The sequence below is a fragment of the Bactrocera neohumeralis genome, chromosome 3, assembly GCF_024586455.1.
Source record: "Bactrocera neohumeralis isolate Rockhampton chromosome 3, APGP_CSIRO_Bneo_wtdbg2-racon-allhic-juicebox.fasta_v2, whole genome shotgun sequence".
NCBI classification, from domain to species: Eukaryota; Metazoa; Arthropoda; class Insecta; order Diptera; family Tephritidae; genus Bactrocera; species Bactrocera neohumeralis.
Genome location: NC_065920.1, coordinates 30288297 through 30313388, shown reverse-complemented (window position 1 = coordinate 30313388; position 25092 = coordinate 30288297). Strand labels below are relative to the sequence as shown.

At 35.3% G+C, this 25092-nt stretch overlaps 1 protein-coding gene across 2 annotated transcripts in view; it reads left to right on the top strand.

The window, feature by feature from the left end:
* The window catches only part of LOC126753614 (putative neural-cadherin 2), a 363083-nt gene that overhangs the window by 176127 nt on the left and 161864 nt on the right, over positions 1-25092 (top strand). For both annotated transcript variants that reach the window (XM_050465205.1, XM_050465204.1), the window contains exon 4: positions 9740-10202. In XM_050465205.1, coding sequence (XP_050321162.1) covers positions 10148-10202 — 55 coding nt within the window. In that variant the 5' untranslated portion in view covers positions 9740-10147. The remainder of the gene's footprint in view (positions 1-9739; positions 10203-25092) is intronic.

Sequence of the window (25092 nt, the reverse complement as noted above, 5' to 3'; positions counted from 1 at the left end):
GCAGAAGTCACAAGCGAAAGACGGCGAAAAGTGAACTACATCATTTAACTGCAATCGAATATGTAAAGCATATATTTTACTCAACAAGGCGGCAGTAGAGCGTTTGTAATGTGCATTCACTTAGCATATATCGGCATGCATTTTATGCATGTGTATCTACGAGTATGATAGCCATATGCACACATTATAAGTTGTCAATGCAGTCGTAAATACGCACCGGTTCGGCGAAAGACATCATGTCCAAGTGAAAAATGAAGCACCAAAATCATTTATTCAACATTATTATTCCGCCAATTAATTCATAATAGCGCACACGCAGTCGCCTTAAAACTCAGATTCGAGTTCGTGTTCGCCAGTGGTCGCTGCTGCCACTGACATACAAAATATGCTGGCCGGTGGCGAGTGTCACCCAAGCGTTCTTAGCTTGATCCTTTGCAAATTTGCAGTGTTTTTTGAGTGCGCCATGAATTTTTGTGGTTGTAATGAGATAAGGTGCATATTCAATGATCTTTTCAACGAAGTGTCTTATCAGGACTGAAATACATAATTTATTTATTAATTATTTACGTTAATTTTAATAGGAGTGTTCTGAGCAAGTGCTGTTCACTTTATGGCAAACAACAACGCAATTCTTAGAAAATATTTATTGATCTCTTAGTAAGAATAGAATAACTGTATTCATTTATGTTCCACATACAGAAAGCCTTAAAAGTCTTGTCAAAATTGAACGACCTTAGAAAAGCAGTAATATCTTGTGTTTATAAACAATTTATTTAATTTCTCTTACCTATATCATATTCAACAGCTGAAATGAGCACTAGCCCCTCCACCAGACTCCTTTTTCTGAGTTGAATTTTAAGGCGAAGCATATGCTTGAGCTTTAGTAGCAATAAAATATTATATTTGCTGATATTCCATGGGAGTAATCTTCTTTTTATCTTTTTGGAACATTTTTTCTGCAAAACTATATAGTCTCTTGATAGCAGTAAAAGTTTTGGGACGACAAAAGGGAGCTGAGTCCAATCAAAAATAGTTGCGAGGCAAAGCATTTTACTAAAGCTAGCACGATCATCTCATTACAAGTATATCAATTTAGGTTAGGTTAGGTTAGGTCTTACGACTGATCCACAAGGAGGTGGTTCATCCTTAGGCTAATTAAGTCACCCTTATAAAGACTGTTAAAAACTTTTGCAATAGGATAATAAAACTTGAGAAAGTACGTTCCACCTATCACCCGTCTGCTATGTTCTTTTATTTCTATTTTCGCTTAATGATCTAGACGACGAAGTGAGACCTGTGATATCTTAGTCGTGTTTTCTCAAAGGCTGAACATTAAAGAAAGAGCTTCTGATCAAATCAAATTAGGTTTTAAGAGGAATTTCCGATTCATCACGGATAATGTCAGGTTTACGTTAACCAGCTTCGTTAAAATTGTGTGCTTTTTTCATCTTGAGCTACTCTAAAAGCATTTTGAGGCCTCTTGAAAATCTGGTTATCTTTTGTACAAAGTTTAGACAAAAAAAGTACAATTTTTGGGAACCTTCTCTAGCAGCCTTTTTTAATATCATTGACCACGGGCATTTCAAAATACCGTTCGCCGTTAGTGGTAGAGTTGACATATAAATCAAGCAATGCAACATTACAACTGAATATTTGCACTTACATATATTCACCGTTGTATATACGAGTATGCATTTGTGCTCACTCGTAATTGCATTAAGCACACGCACATGCATACGTGGCGCATACACGCCTATAAATCCTTGATTGTCTTGTCACCAATGTCACTAGTGCAATATGCAAACGCAAGCGAGGTACTCCACACAACAACAGCAAATAAAACAAAAATATGCAACAACAATGATAATTCCGTTGCGTGTAAAACGCGCACTTCAAATTAATGCTTTTTATTGGATTTAATTTCATTTCATTTCATTCTTCACGCGCGCTGCGACGGACAACTCTTTCATGGTTTACTAACCGAAGGGCGCAAAAGTTAATAACAACAGCAACACCGGCAACCATGTTGCACAAAACAAGAATAAAAATTGTAATTTATTGCCGCTGCGTAATTGTAATATGCGTGTAAATGCGCTTATCCAACACAATTCATCTGCCGTTTCGTCAGGCCATTCATTTTCCGTACGTGTGCATATTAATCCAACTGTTGCACGACAAACACTCAGGAGGAGTGTTGAAGGAAGGTGTGTTCGAATGTATAGGAGCTGCTGGAAAGCTGAGAAAAACGATAAACTCATAAAATAATATCAATAATCATAAAAACAATAGCGTTTTATTTTTATTGTAATTGCATCCGAAATCAGGTCGGAAATTGAGTGGTGTCCGATTGACACGCAATGTCGAGCACCCACCATTGAATTATTCATTGCTCGAGCTCTTGTTGTCACCTTAACAGAGATGTGCATCGGACGAGTTCTATCGCTAACAATTAAATGAAATCCGCTTTAATGAAAGCCCGATAAATCGTCCTAATGAAAAAGACAGCTTAGAATTCCTATAAATATCTAACTCAATATGTATAAATTATTTCGGACATGACTGAGAGTCGCGGCTGTATTTTTATATTGCCATATTCTTATAAATGCTTCATATTTTTACAAAATATTGGATGGAAACAGCAAAAATATGCCAAACATAGTTGCTTTCGTATTTGTTGTTAAGTACAACGTAGATTATTAGCCAATTAATTTTGAAGAAGCAATTTCGCCTGCTTAAAGTATCTTCAAAACATGCAGTTTTTCAAGTGTCAAGAAACTTTGACCCTTTTGTTTATTTTTTCTTCTTCTTCTTCTTTACTAGGGTAGACATCGCCTACGTGATTATGGCGAGATAACAATAGCGCGCCAGTCGTTTCTTTTTTTCTCAATTTGCTTTTGATACTGGTTCCGAAATCCACGAAATTATCTACGACTTCGAAATTTTGACTGTCAACTGTGACTTCGTCTTGTCCTCGTTCACTACCAGACCCATTTGCGTTGCTGCCTAATCCAGTCTGGGCAAAGCATAACTAATGGAGCGGATGTTGAGGATGTTGATATCAATATCATCGGCATACGACTGGGGGATGTTTCATCATAGAGGCTGAAGTTACCGATCGTTGTGCCAAAGAAACCTGGCGTTAAAGTCGCCAAGCACGATTTTGTGGGATTGCAGCGACACTAGGGTTAAAGCCAGTACTCGGCGACGAAGTCTCCTTGCGCTCTTTTATATGGCCATTATAGTAAATGCCACAAAGGCCCATTCATCTCAGTCTTTGTCCCGTCCATCGCACTTCTTTGGGATATCATCCTTTAGGACATCAGGTCAGCGATACCTTCCCTTCATGCTTAATGCGTTTTCAATGGTCGCCATCAAAAGAGCGTCTCACATCCGAAGCTGGTTGCTTCCTTTCATAAGGGATGTTTTTTACGTGGCGGGTCCCAAACCCAGCGAACATGTTTCGCCTTCTCACTTTATCTCGCCATCAAACGGATGTTCTTTGGCTACCCAGAGGATACTTAGTCTAAGTGCGGAAGTCGTGAGCTACTTCAGCCATATGAAAAATAATCGTTTCTGGCCACTCGCAAGTGAATGGCGCTGAGAGAACTTTTCTTTCTTGTGTGAACTTCTACACATGACTCCATGCTACGTATGGAAATCAACAGAAGTCATACGACAAGTCATCACTTGTCACGATGTCATAGAGAAGTTTCGAATCACCGCTATAGTATTGAGCTTCATCGCCAAAAAATTATTTAAGTTCATTGAGGCACTGCTGTCGAATACATAAACGTTGAAAGTTGGAAAGTTATAGTGCGAAAAGGTACTTAATTTAGTTCCATTTTTTTGTGGAGATGAATATTTTAAGTTACAGTAAGCAACGCTTGCTCGTCGAAACGTTCTGAGTCAAAAATATGAAATTTTACGATAAGGTGGTAAGTTGTCAGATTACCAGACTAGGTTGCGAAATCCCGCCAAATAAAAGACAACCCTCGTATATTGTTTTTACAGGTAAAATATCATTCTTATAACATCTCGTCGCTACTGTTGTTGTAACGCATATCTACGTTTTTGTTTCGATGAATGGTAGGATAATTGAAGTTATCAAAGATAATCAAAGCTCTCTGACGGTAGTTTTAGGAAATGAGCTGTTTCAATGAGTTCGGGTCAGGGTCGGAAAAGATTGTTAGCTGAGCATGCTGCAATGTACAGGTAAAAACGAGGTTACGTCGCATATATTGGGTAGATATATTCAGAAATCTAGTCGGAAGTTTAATCCACTACAAGATTCAGGGCGTAATTTCTTAGGAGCCACTCTGGTAATTTCAAGGATGTTATTCTCCGGAATGGCTTCAATTACTTCTGAAAAGCTTGCAGCTGCTTCATCTACTATTGTTGTTTCTACATAATGGGAATTGGCCAGATCTGTAACATACATATGTATACCTTCTCTGAGGAAAATGGTGAGCTACCTGTTTCAGCAAGTAAAGTGAACAGTGGGCATTTTGGCGAAAACCTCAAGCATCGAGACGTTTTAATGAAATTAATCACACTGTGAGAATGAATGCACAATTTTATTTGTTGGAAAATTCTGGTTTACCTCACAGCGGTGATATTATGATTTGTGTATATTCTGTTACTCACGTAAAAGGCTGCAAAGCTTCCAGTCACTTATTCACATCGGCAGCCACACAACCAAGTATAACAATTGCATCTAACAAATTCATTTTTTTGCGGTTATGTTTGTGGTTAGCGCCTTTTTGGTGACGGTATGTACCAATATAGTCAAAGCATAGAACACGATGAGCATTTTTTTCGCCTACAGGCCACACATTTGCTGTCACCCCAACGGCGGCTCTAATAGCTACTAGATACTGTATAGCGCGGCGCATTATCATTTAATTCGTTTAGTAGAGCGTGAAAATGTGCGCATTGTTTGCGAAAGCGTGGTGAAGAAAACAATGAATGGCTGAAGGAAGAAATTGCAAAAAATTCTGAGAACGAAGATAAAATAAGAATCGAAAGAGACATGATAGAGAAGTAGTGAATAATTAAATGGGATACGGAAGTAGCATTGCATGTAGACGCGCTGTCATTAAAGCTTTTACATGCTCATACTTAGTGCATTCCAAAATATAACGGCATTGTAGTTGGAGTAAGACCAATTAGACGGCGGTAAGAGTAGTGGTTGAAGATATATGTCTAAATGGCTGTGAGAACAAAGAAGTTCGAAAAAAATGTCATTTTCAGTCTACCACAAAAACCATTATATTGAATAGAGTATATCAGTTAGATATGTCATATAGAAATAGATATGCCTGCTGGCTGGCTAGCCAAAGTCATTGTCTGCCAGTCAAGTAACCAACCAACCAACCAACCAAATGGAATGACAGCGGGAGAATTGATTGTCCTTCCAACAGCCTCAACGTTTGGCGAAATGGCGAAACGCTGCAGAGAGCGGATAATATTAGCGACCGCCCGCAAAATGGCTTTTGTTCGCAAGCAATTTTTCGAACGCGAAAAAAGAAATTTGCAAAACTTTAAAGCACACTGCTGATACCTCCACGAGCCTCGCTAAATCGCCCACGACAATGAACGATTATCCCGATGCTATCTATCCCGCGCGGGCTGTCTAACATTTGTGCTTACAAATTGCTGCAATTTTTATTTTTAATCTTCATAATACTTTAAGTGCAGCAACTCAAGTGTGAAAATATGAAAGCTCTTAGAGCATTTGCATATAACTTAGACAATCACTTAAATACAGTAATGTAAGTGCATTGAAGTATTTGTATATCTGCTAAACTCTATACAAATATGTACAAACTTTTTGCCATAATTTTCTGTACTCATCAGTTGTTGTAGTTGTTTGGGTTCGCCATGGATACTACTAATTTCACTTCATCGCGGCGCTAATTGGCTTAGCAAAAGTTTAAATTCGCTGGAATACTTAGTAATTTGTTACTTGCGCTGCTGTAGAAGATCCCTTCGCTCCAGACGTCTACACAGTTTGCTGCTTGGTTGGCTGGCTGGCTGGTCGGCTGTGTCTGCTCAATTTGCCTGATTGCTGCGTTGAAAAAATTTAGCTGTAGGCTGGTGAAGGTACGCGTAGATGTGCTTGTAGGGCTTTTTAAGACTTTTATTGGTTGTTAGTTTTAAATGTAAATAGCATCGTCAATCACAATTTTGTAATTATACGTCATCTCTAGTATTTTCAATACCTTCAAGAAGAGTAATCATATTTAATTAATGCAATATATACATATGTATATATATCAACCAAAACAAATAAAAACTTCAAAAATTAATCTGAACAACTCAATTTAGAAATTCAAACTAGAGAACATGGATTAAAAGATTGTGAAGAGTTTTGACTCACCAGAACTTGTAAGAAATCAACACTCATAAACTTGTATATATATAATCAATATACATATATAACCTTAAAACAGTATGTAAGGTGCGTTATTCACGGTTTTTTTACAATTGAGATATTTATACTGATTAATTACAGTACACAAATCAAGCACAGAAGAAAATATCGATTTTTTTACAAATAGTGGTTTAAGGAGTGCCATTTTTAGTATAAAAATTGTCATAATTGGACAAAGCTATCAGCTACCGAATATATGGAGCCCAGTACCTAAAGCATCGACAAATTAGAGTGATTAATTAATGAAAATCGGAGTACGTATTTTCTGGTAATAAAGTACCTTTTTGTGATATTCATATCTTATCTTATTCATTATTTTATTCTTTAAAGAAATCATATTTCTTTTAAGCTTGAATATTAGCGAATTAGATACAATAATAATAACCCATAATCAAAAACAATTACACGATTTTTTTGCTTCATTTGAATTCTTGGTTATGCCACTGCTATTATTTCGAACACAGTTGTATATATAAACATCGTGTTAATTCTTACCATAACTCCCAAATACCAACTATAAGGATTTTCAAATTTTCGGTTCGGCTTCTTAGTGAAACTCAGAGAGCATTTTTCGTAATGCCAAAAATAGATAAAACCGGCTTACATATGCTCAATATAACGTTTTAAAACTTTCTCTTGGCTTTATATCGTATATATCGTTCAATATGTAAGACACCTAAGAAAGTGAAAGTATAGTAATAGATATTCTCTGGTTTATTGCCGAAAATGGTAAAATCGGTCAAAGAAATACACAAACTCCATTACACTATAATACTATAAGCACAAAATAGTAAGACTTTGTTCATAATTTAAAAATCTTAAGTTCTTTTTCAAAAACTATGTTGTCCACCTCAAAGTGATACCCTTGTTTCAATACAAAACTTGTAACAGTTGCTAAAGTCAATTTTCGAAATAACTTTCAATGAGTGCAGCGATTCACGTTTAAGATTTTCAATTTGCTCAAAACGGTTGCTCCGGAGCAGTCGTTTGAGTTTGCTGAATAGCCAGAAGTCACACGGAGCTTGACGTGTTTTTTCGGCTTCGGCTCACATCGTCTGTTCCCGTGGCGTAAGCATAGATCCAAGACTCATCCCCAGTAATAATACGTTTCATGATATCCTGGTAGTGGGAAACCATCCTTTCACAGACGTTATGAAAGGTTTTGGAATCGGAAATCGTGCTTTCACTTTTCTTAAGCAGAAAGAATCTTTCAAACTGGTTTTCGCAGATGCTTCCGATATTCCAACTGACTGTGGATGTTGATGGCCGTTTTGAACGTAGTTCGTCGTCAACACGTTCTCGACCCTTTTTCAATAATTTTTATCAATCAAAAACCTTTGCTCATCAGCTCATCAGTCAATTAAAAACACTTGCTCGCTACAAACAATTATCATCGAAGGTATTTTTCAACATTCTGAAGGTTTCGGCACCAGAAAATTGGTTCATCACACAAAATTTTGTGGAACTTCTTTGTTGAATAATTTCACTCGTCGTAAAAATCGCTGAATGCGCTCTATATTTGAGAAAGACAAGCGTATACTAAACTCTAATGATTATTTTGATGTGACATTTGGTCCAGATGTCACTGGCAGTCGTAAAAAGTTTTCTATTTTTTCCCACAGTTTTTTCATTATTGTAGCAGACCTTATGTCAAGGTTGTCGATCAGTGTGAGATTTATGATCACTAAATTGTATGGAAACATGTTCTAGAATGTATTAAAGTAATGTCAAACGTTAGTGCAATCAGTATAGACCTCACCTTAGCTCCAATATACCCGATACAGTGATGTGGGTTTTTTCACCTTACTGTAAATATTTTATATCAATCAAAGTGTTTGATACGTATTTCAGTGAAATTAAATTATAAAGTTTTCTTAAAAATAGCCTCTATGATGGGTTTACATCTTTTATATCCCAAAAAACAACATCAAATTTTAACTTAATTATTTCGAACGGAGCGAAATATAGTAGTGAAGCTATTTGTGTCGACGACCTAAAATATCCACTCATATTTTGTAAACATGCGAATATTGAATTCTGTTTTAATATACAATTTTTTCATTGCCTTAAAATATGGCTACGACTTTGATATCTGAAAATGCTCAATTACACCCAAACGTACTTGTTTTCTTATTACGAACTCTTCCAATTTACTTACACTGTATTTGGAACACAGTAATAGTCAGTCATTTTTAACGAGTAAAGTGAAATTCCCATTGCTTCTTGAACAAGTCAGGCAGTGTATTTGACAAAATTTTGATGAATCCTGGCTCTTAACACAATAAAACAATATTAAGTAGGAAACATTGAAATCTGTATATATTAATAAGTAACTTAATTCACTTCTTTCTGACATCAAGCATCCTAAAATTTTTTTTATTTTTTGGCACGAGAATTGAACTCAAGTCATTAGGCCTTAATGAGATGAATTATAGTGATTACTATTTTGAAGGTAAATCGGCATTAGTTCGGAACATTATCTCGGTGCAAGAAAGTAAATATTTAGAGACTACTTTTGATTTAATACACATTCAATATTTTTTGTTGTTTTGTTGGCAAATTACGGTTTCTCAAGAGCTAAATTTTTCAATTTGTATATGGCTGATACTGATTTATATTCTAAAAAATATTTCACAATTTTTATGAGATAAAAAGACTTATAGCTTAAGAATTGTCCAAGTGAACTTAGGGTCTAGGCATAATACGAGGCAACGCTGCCACTGACTGAAAATAATAACAATAGACTACAATGATGGAAGTAAGTGACAGTTTAAACTCTATACTCTGATATGTTAGTTTCTCCAGATGTTAAGAAAAACAACGATTATTTGGATGTATACGTAATAGCTCGCACTTTATTGTAGTTTGGATTAATGGTTCGTAGAAATTTACAAGAAATTCGTTTGACGAATTACGTCTCTATTTCGGATTATGAAATTGAGTATTTTTACAATATATATAAGTAACTCTTATTAAATTGTCATGTTCAAGGAGAGCTATTTGCAGTAACCATATAAATTAAAAATAACATAGATGCTGCAATCAATCGAAAAATATTTTCAAATGTGTGTAGTATATGAAATGCTCATAATTAATTACAATTTGTTTCAATATATGTATTTTTACTTTTGTTGCGCTGTAAATTGATGATTTGAGTAAAAATTAAACTATCTCGACTACCCTTGGAACATACCATAATTCTCGGTTTTGGTGAGTCATTTTATAACCCACACTATCTCAACCATTAATACGCGAGTATACATGTAAGCGACCAAAATGTCTTACCTATTTTTTCAATTTTTTCAGGACTTTTCTCAGACCATAAAGAACAGCGAAAAATCTTGAGCTCACGGGAGATGAATCACTTATGTAAAAAAATCTTATAAATTCGGAGTAAACAACTTCAACAGTCATTAGAAGTAAAGTGCTTTAATAGCCGTGAAAAGTGCTATTCTCGACGTATTCGTTAGTAAAGTAGTTGAATCAATCGAGGCGAGCAACCAAACATACAAGTCCTTTTCGAAGCAGCAATGCTACTGAACTTTACGCTATGCTATTCAATACGGAGCTTTAAGGAGAGTTGAGCGCTTCTCTGCGTGTGTAAAATTAGTAGAACGGAAGTTAGCTGCTGGCGATTGACATAGCATAGCATAGACGTAGAAATTAGCTAAAACGCCCATTCGGCCATAAGGGCGACATATGTTTACAAGTTGAATGGACTTGAGCGCCTTGCAACTTCAAATGCATATTTGGAAACTTCTGTTGATTGGTAAGTGTTTAACCATTACAAGAAATTTAACATAATTTTAAACTTTATTTAGCTTTAAGCGGGTAAAGTTATTTTAATTTTTGATGAAATGAGTATTAGGATATCTAAAAACTTGTTATAATAGCAATCTTGCACTAAATTTTATTATCGAACACTTTAGTATCCATCGTTTGTAAGCCAAAGTAAAATACAAGGTGATTTCCAAAGTAAACAGGACCTTAAAAGAAATAACATAACAAGTGTTTTTTTCGGCAAAATCAATTTATTTTATTCAAAATAGTCTCCTTCTGCTTCAATACAGCTTTTTGCAGGGTCCAAAAGCATGTCGAACGAGTGTTTTAGCTCGTTGGCCGGTATGGCCGCCAGTATGCCGGTGCAAGCCTTCTGAATGGCTTCTACGTCTGCATAACACTTTCCTTTCATGGGCAAATGCATTTTTCCGAAAAGGAAGAAGTCGCATGGTGCCACATCAGGTGAATACGGGGGGTGGTTAATGGTTAAAATGTGATTTTTGGTCTAATAATCGGTCACAAGCGTCGATCGAATGTTGGATTCTGAGCAAGTTTGGTCGTCAGTCAATTTGTGCACAGTTTCAATGGAATTTCCGGTGATCACGGATTTTGATTGGTCACTTATGTCCTCACGATCACTTTGAAAACGTTAAAACCACTTGTGCACTCTACTACGGGATAGGCAATCATCGCTATAAACTTGTTTCATAAAATAAAACGCTTCGGTAAAAGTTTTACCAATTTTAAAAAAAAATTTAATGTTGGCTCTTTGTTCGAAGCTCATTTTCGCACCGATAACACAAACATACCGACACTTAAAACGCAATAACTTCACTTCCAATCAATGTCATAAAATTCTCACAAGACAATCGATAAGGATATCAGATTCAGACGCACCAGTCGACATTTAGATGCCGCCACCAGGGGAGCTAGATTCAAAAAGTCCTGTTTACTTTGGAACGCAGCTTGTATATCCGAAGTATAATATATAACGCTGCCATATTGAACTAAGATAAGAAGTAAAAGTTGTAAGAATGCTTAACAATATAAAGAGCTTTTCAAAAAATTTAGTTTGCAACTACTCCAATAAAATATAATAAAGCTACAAGTAATTTATTAGGGTTTTGCTTTATCTTTCCTAAATCTGTAATACTCTCGCAATATGTTATCTAGATCACTGGTCGGCAAACTTTTACTTATGAATTATATTAAGTATGTATTAATGCGAGCGTGTTAAGAACTGCTCAAGTCAATTCAATTTAGAACCATCACCGATTTCTTAGCAATTTTTTGTTTGTTTTTTGTATGACAAAGATAGGCAAACATATTTCAGAAACTCCTAGTCGAATACAAGTATATAACACAGTGATTCTATTTTTGCATAAAGATTGTAAGTATGTGTAACAAAATAACACTACATTTACGCCGAAAAAATGACATTGATGACTATCTAAGTCAGCTGTTAAGATATATAATTTGTTACATAGCACCACCGTGGATCGGAGAATAGGTATTGAACGAATGCATGAAGAATTTTAATCTGTGGTGTTCAGGAAACTAAACGCGATAGACCCTCTATCTATATCTATATATATGTAAATTATCAGGATGACGACAAAAGTTGAAATCTTGTTGACTGACTGTCTGTCTGACCGTCCGTCCATCCGTGCAAGCTGTAACTAGAGTAAACATTGAGATATCTTGACGAAACTTGGTATGTGGATTCGTTAGCACAAAAAAAAATACGGCGTAATCGGACTACTGCCACGCCCATAAAACGCCATTCACCGAAAACCTATAAAGTGCCATAACTAAGTACTAAATTAAGGCATAAAACTGTAATTTGAGACAGGGGATCACTCACTTTTGAAAAAGTGGGCGTGGCCCCGCCCTCTACTTAGTTTAATATACATATCTCCTAAAACATTAAAGCTACAACAACAAAATTTTCTGGGCGGAAATATTATAAGAACTCTTACCGACAGTGTGAAAATGGATGAAATCGGAAAAAAAGTCCGCCCTCTCCCCATATAACGGTACTCTTCAAAACCACTAAAAGCGCAATAAATCAATAACTAATTACGTCAGAGACATTAAATTTTACCAACGAGATGGTAAGAATACGCTTTATGGGAGCCGGTGTGAAAATTTAACCAGGGCGTGGCACCGCCCAGTTTTTGGTGAAATTCCATATCTCGAGACCCGACCAACCAAATTTTAGTATGTGGCATTCTTCTTACATTCTTATGTCACGCCGTGAAAGTGGACGAAATCGGACTACAATCATGCGTAATTCGAATATAAAACAATTTTAAATTCCACTTGATAAAACTTTGCGCGAATAATGTATTTAGTGTGTGCCATCTTATGACCAAAAATTGTTTAAATCCAATAAAAACTGTTCGAGCGCCTAAGTACCAAATATTTAGACCCCGGTACCCATAGTTGCATAATAGTGATATGCATAACTGAAATTAAGAGATAATCCTTCTCTTATAATGGTATATCTGTTTGTCAAATTGGGTTGAATCGATTCAATACTTCACTGAGCCTCGTATACCTAATACATTATAATGATTTTCGAACTTCCAGTTGACTTTGTACCGCATATATCGGCCAATATGTGAGTTATCCCAATGAAAATAAGAGAGCATGTTTTACTCATAACAGTGTATCTTTGTGCCTAAAATTTGGCCTGGCCTCGACATAATATCAGGATTTTCGAATAGCCGGCTGGCTTTACTCTATATAATTGGTTTTATCCCTTAAAGTACTTCCCTCGCTTTGATTCTTGCAAGTTGCAAGAGTATAAAATGTTCGGTTGCACCCGAAATTAGCACTTCCGTGCTTGTTTTAATCTGTGGTAATAACGTTGACTTTACATCGGGTCTGTAATGTAACATCAAAGCTGGGGTTTAGAGCTAAGTGCCTTTCGGTTTTATACATTATACGGGATGTTGCTCTGTGGACATAATCGAAAACAATATAAGCTTTATTACAAATTTCCGCATATGTTTTTAAACAGCAAGAAATTTAATATAATAATGTATATATGTATTTTTTATAGCTTAATTTACTAGAAAAGTGGTTGTTGCAAACTTTCTACACAATAATAACAATTCTTATAATGAAATTGTTTATTAGATCTCGTATTAATAATTAATTGTTGTTGTTTTACACTCAACCCAGTTTAAGAGCCTTATCGCGTTGGGTTGGCGCGTGTTATTCTAACCGCTCAAACAGCGAACCAGACAAGTATCAAATTTCGTAAACATCCGCCGAGTAGAGTAGGTGTCCATGGTGAGCCGAAAAGTAGCGTAGCGAATTAAGGTGAATTAGAGTAGAGTTAAGTGCAGTTGAAGCAAAATTTAACTCATCACCTAGTTTTTGTTGTTGCAGTGGTTGCAATAATGAAGCATTTGGAAAGTTTCCTAATTTTTGCAACTCGGAAAAAATTGGAGTAGGCATGCGAGAATTAAAATCTGTGAAGTACTTATTACGGTAAAGTGCTGAGAAAGCGGCTTTTCTCCACTACAAACTTGTTTTGCGTGCGTTGCGGTTTAGCGCTGTTACAAACATACAAACACACATTTGTAGATGCGCATTAATGAACTATATGTACGTGCAGCATCCTAATTTACACTGCCATGATTTGCACCAGTTTGCTAACTCTCCTGCTTCTCTGTCGGTGTTTGTTCATAGTCAGTTTCTGTGCGCGCAGGTGTTTGTTTATTTACTAGACGAGCAATAAAATTTTCGCTGCTAACCAAATCATGATTCTCCTGTATTTGCGTTTGAGGTATTTATTTGAAAAGTAGAGAAGATGCCGTGCGAAAGCATGCTAAAGTTTCAAGCGCACTTTTATTTTTGTTGTTTTACTTACCACTTTAAACTGCGTTCGTTGCTGTAGTTCTTGCAACACTGTCTTATTTTATTTGTTTATTTGCCGTAGAAATTTCAACCGATACTTAAATTGCTGCAATTTTCTTCTGAAACTGTGAAGCATACTTATAGGCGCTTAATTAGTAAACCATAGCATTTCAAGTGCATTCGGCGTTCTAGTCACTTCCATTGCTTCGCTTCTGCGAAAACTCATCTCAACTTTTTGTTTTCTTTTCGCAGCAACTCGGCTAGTTCACTATTTGCTTGAGAAGAACAGAGTGTAAAGTAAACATCTAGTTCATTTCTTCGATGCCTCAAAAACTAGTCATGAGCAGTATTGCCTCAAGTGTGACGATATTTATTTAGCATAAATAATTTAATATTAGCTTAAAATTAAAATAATTATTTAGCTTGATAATGAGAAAATAAGTTGAGTATGGAATTTCTCATGAAACAAATATATAGGTTTATTATAATAAATAAAAATTTATTAAAAAATAGTTATTTATTAATTGAAAATGAAAATCCACACTAGCAGAAGGTACTTTGTTATCTTGTTTCTATTTTTTTTCAGCCATTCTGTTAGTAAACATATAATTTTATCATACCTTGTTCCAGCAATATGGTTCAAGTCAGTTACGTGTATGAAGTTTCAACCTCAATGAGGACCAATTTATCTGCCAATTACCTCAGTTTATTTTTCAGCAGACCTAAGTAAAACATATCATTAATGTGTCAATAAGTACTAAATTTCTTACTGCAAATTCCGACATACAGTCCTCACCATTAAGGTGTTGACTCAGTTTGTAACTAAGAAAAAGATGAGGAAGTAAATTTTGTTGTTGTTGTTGTAAAAAGTATATATTGAGGAATGCTGCCGAATTTAGTAATCGCGCCTATTTTTCAACAACTATACTTCATTCTTTTTGAGTCAAGCTGTTTGAACTTACTTTCGCTTTTATATGTATAATGTATTCACACAAAAGTAGTAACCCAACATATTTCCACAGAATTCAAAACTTCATTTGTTGCTAATTATTGGAGAAGCCAATTTTCACCTAAATGTTTCCTAAGACATTGTGCGAAATATGACTAAGAAAGGCGAATTTTCAAAACTGGATTCGGGATAGACCCAAGCCAAGAGAACCTAGTGTATCAAATGGAATCACCACATAAGTGGGAATCCGTGTTTGAAGTAGCGGCCAAAATAATGAAGAGAACTACAAATCCAACGGACAACTAAGACACGACACAGAAAACAAGACTGGAACAGACAGGGAGGTTATGAGATAAGCCGAAGTAGGATCAAGCCCAGAGTGTATTATAGTTTTGTTCACATAACGGTTGTACTTACTACCTAAAACTAATCGAGATAGATATAGGGTTATATATATATATATATGTATATATAAATGATGAGGGTGACGAGAGAAGTTGAAACCCGGTTGAGTGTCTGTCTGTTCGTCTGTGCAAGCTGTAACTTGAGTAAAAATTGAGATATCTTGATGAAACTTGATATGTGGGTATGTGGGTTCCTTAATACACAAAAAGTTCGAGTTCGTAGATGGCCGTAATCGGATCACTGCCACGCCCACTAATCGCCATTAACGAATACCTATAGAGTGCCATTACTAAGGACTTAATTAAGATATAAGACTGTAATTTTGCACAGGGTAACGCAGTAGCAGGGGCACCTGTGGATAAAGAATTTTGAAAAAGTGGCTGTGGCCCTGCCCCCTAATATGTTAAGCCGCAAAAGTTACAAAAACCAAATTCCATTAGCGCAATATTTCAAGAAATCCTACTGATAGTGTGAAAATGAATGAAATCGGATGAAAACCCGGCTCACTCTCCATATAACGGTACTGTTCAAAACTACCAAAGGCGCGGTAAATCAATAACTAAATGCGCCAGAAACGTCGAAACGTGCGGGATAGTATGATAAGGCTTTATAGGGCCCGGGATAAAAATTGGACAATGGGCGTGGCACCGCCCCCTTTTGGTGAAATGCCATATCTCGCGACCGGCCAACTGATTTCGATAACATTTGGAACGCATCATTATTTTTATATTTCGATGTTACTTTGTGAAAATGAGTGAAATCGGACAATAACAACGCCTACTTCCTGTATAGCACAATTTTAAAATTCACTTGTTTTCCAGTTTTACTTTCCAGTACACAGAGCAAGAAGTAATTAGTATAATGGGATTAAACTTTGTACGAATAAAGTCTTTAGTGTATGCCATCTTAGGACAAGAAATTGTTCAAATCCAAGCAAAACTGTTCAAGACCCTTGGTACCGAATATGTGGACACCAGTACCTATAGTTGACTTTTGAGACAGGATCCTTTTCCTGCAGTAGTAATTCTGTGTATCTAAAATGGGTAGAATCGGGTCAATACTTCCCTGAGTCCCAATATACCCAATATAAAGATTATCGAACTTCCTGTTCACTTTATGCTGGATTTATCGGCCAATATTACTGTTATCTCAATGAAAATTTCAGAACGTATTTTACTCGTAACAGTTTATCTTTGTGCCTAAAATGGATACAATTGAGGCAAAACTTTCTCTAGCTCCCATATAACCTTTAACAGGATTTCCGAACATCCGGCTGATTTTGTATAATGACTTTGTATAATGATTTTAGTTTTCGTAACAAATCTTATGCTAAATATATATGAAGGTCAGTGTATAAGTTATATACCTGTATGGCGTATGTATATTTAAAATTGCTTAGAATAAGATCCTCTGGTTGACATTTTACATCTTAAAGTATTTCCCTGGCTTTGATTCCTGTAAGTTGCAAGAGTGTAGAATGTTCGGTTGCACCCGAATTTAGGTCTTTTTTACTTGTTTTCATTAAATTTACTCATTTTTGAATAGCTGTAAGTTGTTTTCAACTTCCCCGAATTAAATTTTTTTTTGGTAAATGAGCTTAAAATCAATCCTTTTCGACACTATATGGTATGACACAATGTGATTGGCAGCATCGGAAATATGCGACTGCAACAACATCTATTGACAAATTACGACTACCCAATATATTGCCCTTTTCTCTACAAAAAGCCGCTAATTTGTTGAAACTACCCCTATCAGACCAATATAGCATATACATAGTCGTTATACAAACCGAACTATCGGAATCAAGTGCTTGTATGCAAAATGCTGTCACTTGATAAGATATCTTCAATATCAAGCTGTCATACAAACTGACAGATTCGAGTCAAGTCCTTATATGAAAAACGTTTTGATTTGTCGAAATATATTCACGACATTCGGCAAAAAGTATTACACAGGGCAGTGCTACAATCCTTGATGTATTTTTTGGACGGACCAATACAGGTTATAGCTGTCATGCAAACTGATCAATTCTCAGTTCTCAGATCAGTTCTTTTATCTTCTTCTATACTTTTAGTGTTTGAGAATGGTATTATAGCTTTGGTGGAACCGAAGTTAACACTATTTTGCGTCTTTACATATTTATTGTATTATATTAGAACACGATTGTGATTAATTTTGTAATACATATACATACACACATAAAAAGTTTGAAGGAGTGATATAACATGTTATTTAAATTATTATATGCAATATGCAATCACAGTTGGATTAGCTTTTTGCTGCTCTTTTAAATAATAAATTAATAGAAATGTTGTCAGTAATGATCTATTTTTAAATTAATTAAAGCGTAGAAATTTCGGCAGTTATAAATTTTTTAACTTAATTTAATCATTGAGACCAATATCTTAAGGGGGTATTCTGGTTTAGAAGTCCGAATTTTAGGAATTTTTTTTGACGCGATAAAAAAAATCAAAAATTATTTTGACTATCCATTTTTTTTACATTTTTTTATTGATATTCTAAAAATACAAAATATGAATAATATAAGAAAACAAGTAAGAGGGCTAAGTTCGGGTGTCACCGAACATTTTATACTCTCACATGATAAAGTGATAATCGAGATTTCATTATCCGTCATTTACATATTTTTCAAATACCGTATTTGTGTAAAGTCTTATTCCGCTATCATCATTGGTTCCTAATGTATGTAAGTATATACTCGTATTATACAGAGAAGGCATCAGATGGATTTCAAAATAGCGTTATATTGGAAGAAGGCGTGGTTGTGAGCCGATTTCACCTATATTTCGTACATGTCATCGGGGTGTTAAGAAAATATTATATACCGAATCATTGAAATCGGTCTAGTAGTTCCTGAGATATGGTTTTTGGTCCATAAGTGGGCGAGGCCACGCCCATTTTCAATTTTTAAAAAAGCCTGGGTGCAGCTTCCTTCTGCAATTTCTTCCGTAAAATTTAGTGTTTCTGACGTTTTTTGTTAGTCGGTTAAAGCACTTTTAGTGATTTTCAACATTACCTTTGTATGGGAGGTGGGCGTGGTTATTATCCGATTTCTTCCATTTTTGAACTGTATATGAAATTTGAGGGAAACGACTCTATAGAGTTTGGTTGACATAGCTATAGTAGTCTCCGAGATATGTACAAAAACTTATTAGGGGGCGGGGCCACGCCCACTTTTCCAAAAAATTTACGTCCAAATATGCCCCTTCCTAATGCGATCCTTTTGTGCCAAATTTCACTTTAATATCTTTATTTATGGCTTAGTTATGACACTTTATAGCTTTTCGGTTTCCGCCATTTTGTGGGCGTGGCAGTAGGCCGATTTTTCCCATCTTCGAACTTAACCTTCTTATGGAGCCAAGGAATACTTGTACTTGTTTCATCATGATATCTCAATTTTTACTCAAGTTACAGCTTGCACGGACAGACGGACGGACGGACAGACAGACATCCATTTTTCACTCGTTAACCTGATCACTTTGGTAAATATAAATATCTAAGAATCAACCGTTATGTGAACAAAATATAAACTCTCCTTAGCAACTTTGTTGCGAGAGTATAAAAAATTAAATAAAAGAAAACTGCATGTCGGCGAAGTAGAGACCGATGAAACAATGGCTTGTCCTGGTGTGCAGGATATAAATCCTTTCCGTGACCCAAAATTAAAACTTATGCGAAACCCGTGAAGAGTAAAAGTGTAGTTATCGCCAGACGAAATGTTTTGAAAAGAAGAATTTTTTTTACAAATGGTGGAGGTTTGAAAAAAAGTTTCGTATTCTCCTTGTTTTTTGTGGTTGGGAATTTTTTAAAAATACAAAAAAAAAAAAATTTTTTCGAAAGCTCTACGTAGTGTGATACTATAATGTATAGGAAAGCTCTGTGTAAAATCTCATGTGAATCGGTTGAATAGAATTGAGATATCATACACACCGTTTCTAAAAAAGTAGTTATGAGAAAAACGAGTTTAAAGTTTGAGAACTAGTCGCGCGCAGGCAGAGTCGGTGTCACAAAATGAGCAGTAACTCGGAAAATAATTTGAATTTTGAAAAACCCTCCTAGAGTCATTTTCTTGAAGTGTTATACTATAAAAATATGCAAAAAAATCGATTTTTTCGAATTTCTAAACCAGAATAACCCTTTAAGTGAATATTAGCTGCTTTTAACAAACATCTTTAAGAATGGAAAAGTATGTCGAGAATCCCTTGCCAAAAACACCCAACGGGCATTAGTAAGTTTCACTATCTTCTTATGAACATTTAATTAATCAAATCACCAAAATTAGATATTACTTACCCACAGTAACCAATAAATTTAACATTATGCACTTCCAATAGTTAATAGATATGAATGTTAATATTTCCACATAAACTATTTCGCTTAATTGACATTTTGCACTGGCACAAAATCACTTCGTAGTACTCCAAAGGAATTGGGTATGCATTTACAACGCTCTTAATTAATGAAATTAAAGTAGAAAGCTGCTCATATGCAGCAATTTACTTATTATTGCCTATTAATATTGCAAGCACCGAAAGCGTATTGCATACCAAACGAGCAAGATTAAATAAACATGTGTGAGTGAGGAAATAAATTTTAGTCGAAACTATAAATTTCAATAACCTTACTTATGCAAAAAGAAAATTAAATTAATATAAATGACCATACGGTTGGGTATTATGTGGAGTTTCTGTTTTACTAAACTCTCCCGCTTCCCAATCAACTGCACATGCCACAAAACAAGGATTTTACTTATATTTTCCGGTATTATACTGCTAACTGTCATTCAATAAAATCGACTAGTACGATAGTAATAAGACTGGTCGGGCTGAGAGGTGAACTAGACTCATAGCATACACTAGTCTCGTTGTGAGAAGAACTAGTCCCATGCAGTTTTGCGCGTTAGGTTTCATTGTTCCTTTATAAGGTAGGCTATATTGTTACGTTCGGTGTCTCGATTTTGTCTAGGTTCTGTCCAAAAATAAATTTGCAAATATTAATAGATTTTTTTATGTTTTCAGATCTAGAGTTAATGGTCAAGTGCTGATAAAAAGTTTTTCTGCACAGAAACATTCTCAAAACTTTCGTAAATATAGCTTTCGATAATAAAATAAAAATTAAGCTGGTATGGATGCCGTAGTTGTAATACAAATTAATGAACTTCTGGAAATTTCACGTCCATCATTGAAATATTAATTAATATTTGATGCTGGCGAAGCTTCTATGATAGAATATCATTACAGGGTTACAGGATTCCACCATTCGTGCTCTTTCAGACTAACTAAAAGCAATACAGTGAAATCTTACCCCAACTACATGAATCCGTAAATGCGCAATTTCCAATTTCACTTTAATTTAACGTCCATTTACTCCAGATTACGTACACTGTAGGGTGTTAATAAAGTTATTTATCTGCAAAAACATTAGTATCAGTTTGCTTATACATATGCGTACTGGCGTGTGTACGAGTAAGATGTGAGTATATACTCTTGCACAGAATCCTTTATATAGTTTGCGTCTGCTTCCGCTAACTATTTACGAATGTTATTCACTTACTCGCACACATGTGAATGTATATGTAAGGCACTCCCACCCTTCTGCAACCGAACTTGTATTCAAGCGCACTTCTTGAGTTAGTTTATCAGTCCGTTGCGTGCAGTGGAGGCTAGTGATTGATGACATCGATAAGTTGTTATAAATTGCAATGATTTCTCCTGCACTTTGTGATCCAGTGAACTTGTAGCAGTTGCTCGGTGGCAGCGCCGCTCTTTCCGCACATTTTCAAATCGCCCTACACACTTTTCTCTAAACCATCACGCCCGCTCAACAATCGTACTGTTAGCGCGCCGAAAATTTCACGTGCTCACGTAGTCGCCCGCTCCAGCCTTTTGTTTTGCTCTATGTGCCGTTCGGGGTCGACACGTCGTATGCGCAACGTGCATTCAATACTACAAATGTCGGCAACGTTTTATTTGATTTCATCTGTGATTTAGCTGAGAATCTGCGTTGTTTTCTTTTGAAAATTGCCAAGCAATTAAAATAAAGGATGCGTTTTACGTTGTCTTTGCTCAGATCTACCCATAAAAGCGCTTATAGTTTTTGTTGAAGTTATGGTGTTTATTCGTGTTGACCGCAACTCCGCAGCAAAGCTGAAATAAAAGAAATAAAAGCAAATGTTTGCAACATCAATTACAAGAGAATTCAATCTGGCGTACATGCCATCCCCGCTTGCTAACATACACACACACTTCGGCGTCAGCAGACTTTGCTGCAATCGTTAGCATCGTTAGATTTCCTACTAGTTGCCGCCTGTGGTTCCACGCATTTTATTTGACTCGCTCGGTCGACAAGTGCACCACAGCGTTTTGGTTTTTCTCTAATGCATTATGCATATGTGAGAATGCTCTGGTATTCGTGCACACTATTTCCGAATACTTTCAAATTTCACCATTGCTTTGTCTAATATGCTACCAGCTGCCGCATGCAACGACATAAGGCCCAATGCAAAATATTTTTAGCTAGTTGCCTTGGTATGTCTGTCCGTATATGCAAAGTTTTTTTCTTAAATACTAGCTGATTGAACGCTTGTGTATACCTATGTGATGTTTAGGCCTTGCAATATACGGAATAGTACAGATATTGCTCCTGTATAAGTGCTTTAGTAATTTGGCCCCCACCTGATGTAATAAAGTATTCAAGCAAAAAACCACAACAAATAAGCTGAAACTAATGATTTTAGAGGTTGTGCGTGCTAGGCTGTGAATGAAAAAAATTAAATCTTTAACATCTTTCACAGGTCCAATTCAACTATTCGTTTAACTGTATCTGTAACGTACTCCTCCATTTTTTTTTTCCAATGGAAAACGTCTTGTTAGTTCTTTTATTCGAATTAAGGTTGCTTTTGAAGGAACAACAATAACTTTAGAGAATAATGTTATCTCGGCTTTAATCGGTCCGATTTTTTGACATCGGCGTGTATGGTATAGTGTGCTAAAGTTCTATACAAATACGTGATTTTTATCGTTCAGTTATAGTGGCCCGAAATCGCTGGTTCCGGTGGTGAGTAGCTTCTTGATCACAAAAGGATCACAAAACCTTAGCAGGTTGATGGACACCTTTAAGAATGACTCTCCAAATATGAGCTATTAGTTGTAACGGTAGGGTCTTCCGTATAACCATTTTATATATTTTTCTTATTATCTGATAGACAAATTTGTATGTCGCTCCCAACTATTAGAAAGCGAAGAAACTGAATACTCTTCCAAAAAAAGGTGTATACCGCTTTTTTTTTTGCAAATCTAACCGATTAAAAGATATTAACGGTTATATTCTGATTATTTTAATTAAACTGTATTATGAAATTATAAATCGGAATTTACTGCTATGGAAAATTGCTACTTAGTTTTTTATTCGTTTAAAATGTTTTTTTTTTTATTATTTTTTGACATTGCAAAACTCATTTAATATAATGGTTTTCCATTCAGTTATAACTTTGTTAAAGAAAAAAGTGTTTTTCCTTAAAATAATAAACGTTTAACCATCAATATCTTTTACACAAATAGATTTAAGAAAAAATCCTTTTGAACCCGATTTGAAGATTTTTCAATTACTTACAAAATCTAAAAAATTAAATATTTTTTGAAATAGAAGGAAGCGATTTATACATTTTTCAAAAAATGTTTTTCTTTTGTAATTAGTTTAGTTTTTTGTTAGCCGGAGGACCATCAATAAAAAGCTCATACTTGGGAGCCTTCCTTAAAGGTGTCTACCAACAAATTTTTCAGAGTGAAAAAAGTGCATTCGTTTATTTCAATCCAGTCTAAAATGGACATATGTACTTGTATATATGATTTGAGTGACGAGCTGAGTTGATTTAGCCATATTCTTCTGATCTGAAATTTTGCACACGTCCTTTTCTCCTCAAGCAACTGCTTATTTGTGGGAACCGCCGAAATTGGAGCATGATAGCATATACATACATAGCTGTAATACAAAGTGAACGATAAAACTCAAGCCATTGTACGGAAAACTATTTTATTTACCAATATCCTTTAATGAAATTTGACATTGCTTGTTATCCAAGGCATCGCCATAATCTCTGAAAATGTTGTTTAGATCGGACTACGATAGCATTTAGCTGTCAGGGAAAGTGAACGATTTAAATTAAGCAACATTTATTTTAAGAAATTTTTCTGTTTTACTGAAATAATAAGCCATAATATATTGTATTGATGGCATAACATAGTATAGCTATACGAAGTATAACTACTATAAAATTATGAATATACATTTTGTTTTATTTGCATTAGATTCCCCATAAAACCGAATATGCACACTTTCATGCAAAAGTGTCTTTGCTTCTTATATTTTTTTATAGTAATTTATATTAGTTTGGTTTACAGTAGTTTAACTCCTAGTTATATTTCACTCAAATTATGGTGAAATCTTCGATTATGTCGAATTTTGTTTGATTAAAAAATATGAACGACATTATTTATTTTAAAAATATAATTATTAAGCTTTATAAGCTATAACAAAGCTCGTAGCCTGTTATGGTAAAAGTTCAACTCTGCAAACTATAATTCGGCTACATTCCCAGAAAAAGTTTACCTGTGTTCTCTTCCTTTTAGGTCAATGCAATGAAAGTTATGCAGAGGAGCTAAAATCTTTATATTTATAAATTTGTAGAAAAGGTTTTATGGAGTTACAGAACTTTATAGTATATATCGTGATATAATATGGCTGTAGTCCAGGTATAAGAAGCTTCAGCTGTTTAAACTTATGGGAAATTATAGTGTGGTGTCGTGTTCCAACTGTTATATTGTTTTATAACAAAATTAACTGAGTATTTTAAACAGTGTCTGCTTTTACTTAACAGATGTAAAAAGCTTACTAGCTTACAGTCCACAAGCAAGAGAGCATTATGTTAACGTATATTCAAGTAAAATTAAGTTTACTGTTATTAAAGCTATAAAGGCACAGCTTTCATGGCAGCGCTTTGAAACACATAAGACTTTAAGGAAGTTATCTCACCCAGTGGGCATATACTTTATAACCGTAATTTAAGAGAATCGAAAGCTCTTCGGAATAATATAAAAAATTAACAAAAATTTACAATATAAGGCATATTTTACGTATAATGTTTTCAACGAAAAGTTTGAAAGTAAAGAGAGAAAAATTAAGGCCGCAAGCTTTGAGCTTCTCTTTACAACGATACTTAATTTTTCTCTTGATATTCGTTGATAAACTATTTTTTTACTGGTAAGTATTGTTATTACGATAACGTAACCTCTTAATGCGATTCGTAATATGTACAAAGCAGCCGGTGCCGATGGATTACCGGCCGAGCTATTCAAAACGGCGGCAAAGAACTGATAGGGGTCATGCATCAGCTTCTTTGTAAAATATGGTCGGATGAAAGAATGCCCAACGATTGGAATTTAAGTGTGCTATGCCCAATCCATAAAAAAGGGTGACCCCACAATCTGCGCCAACTACTGTGGGATTAGCCCCTCAACATCGCATATAAGGTTCTATAAAGCGTATTGTGTGAAAGATTAAAGCCCACCGTCAACAAACTGATTGGACCTAATCAGTGTGGCTTTAGACCTGGCAAATCAAGAACTGACCAAAT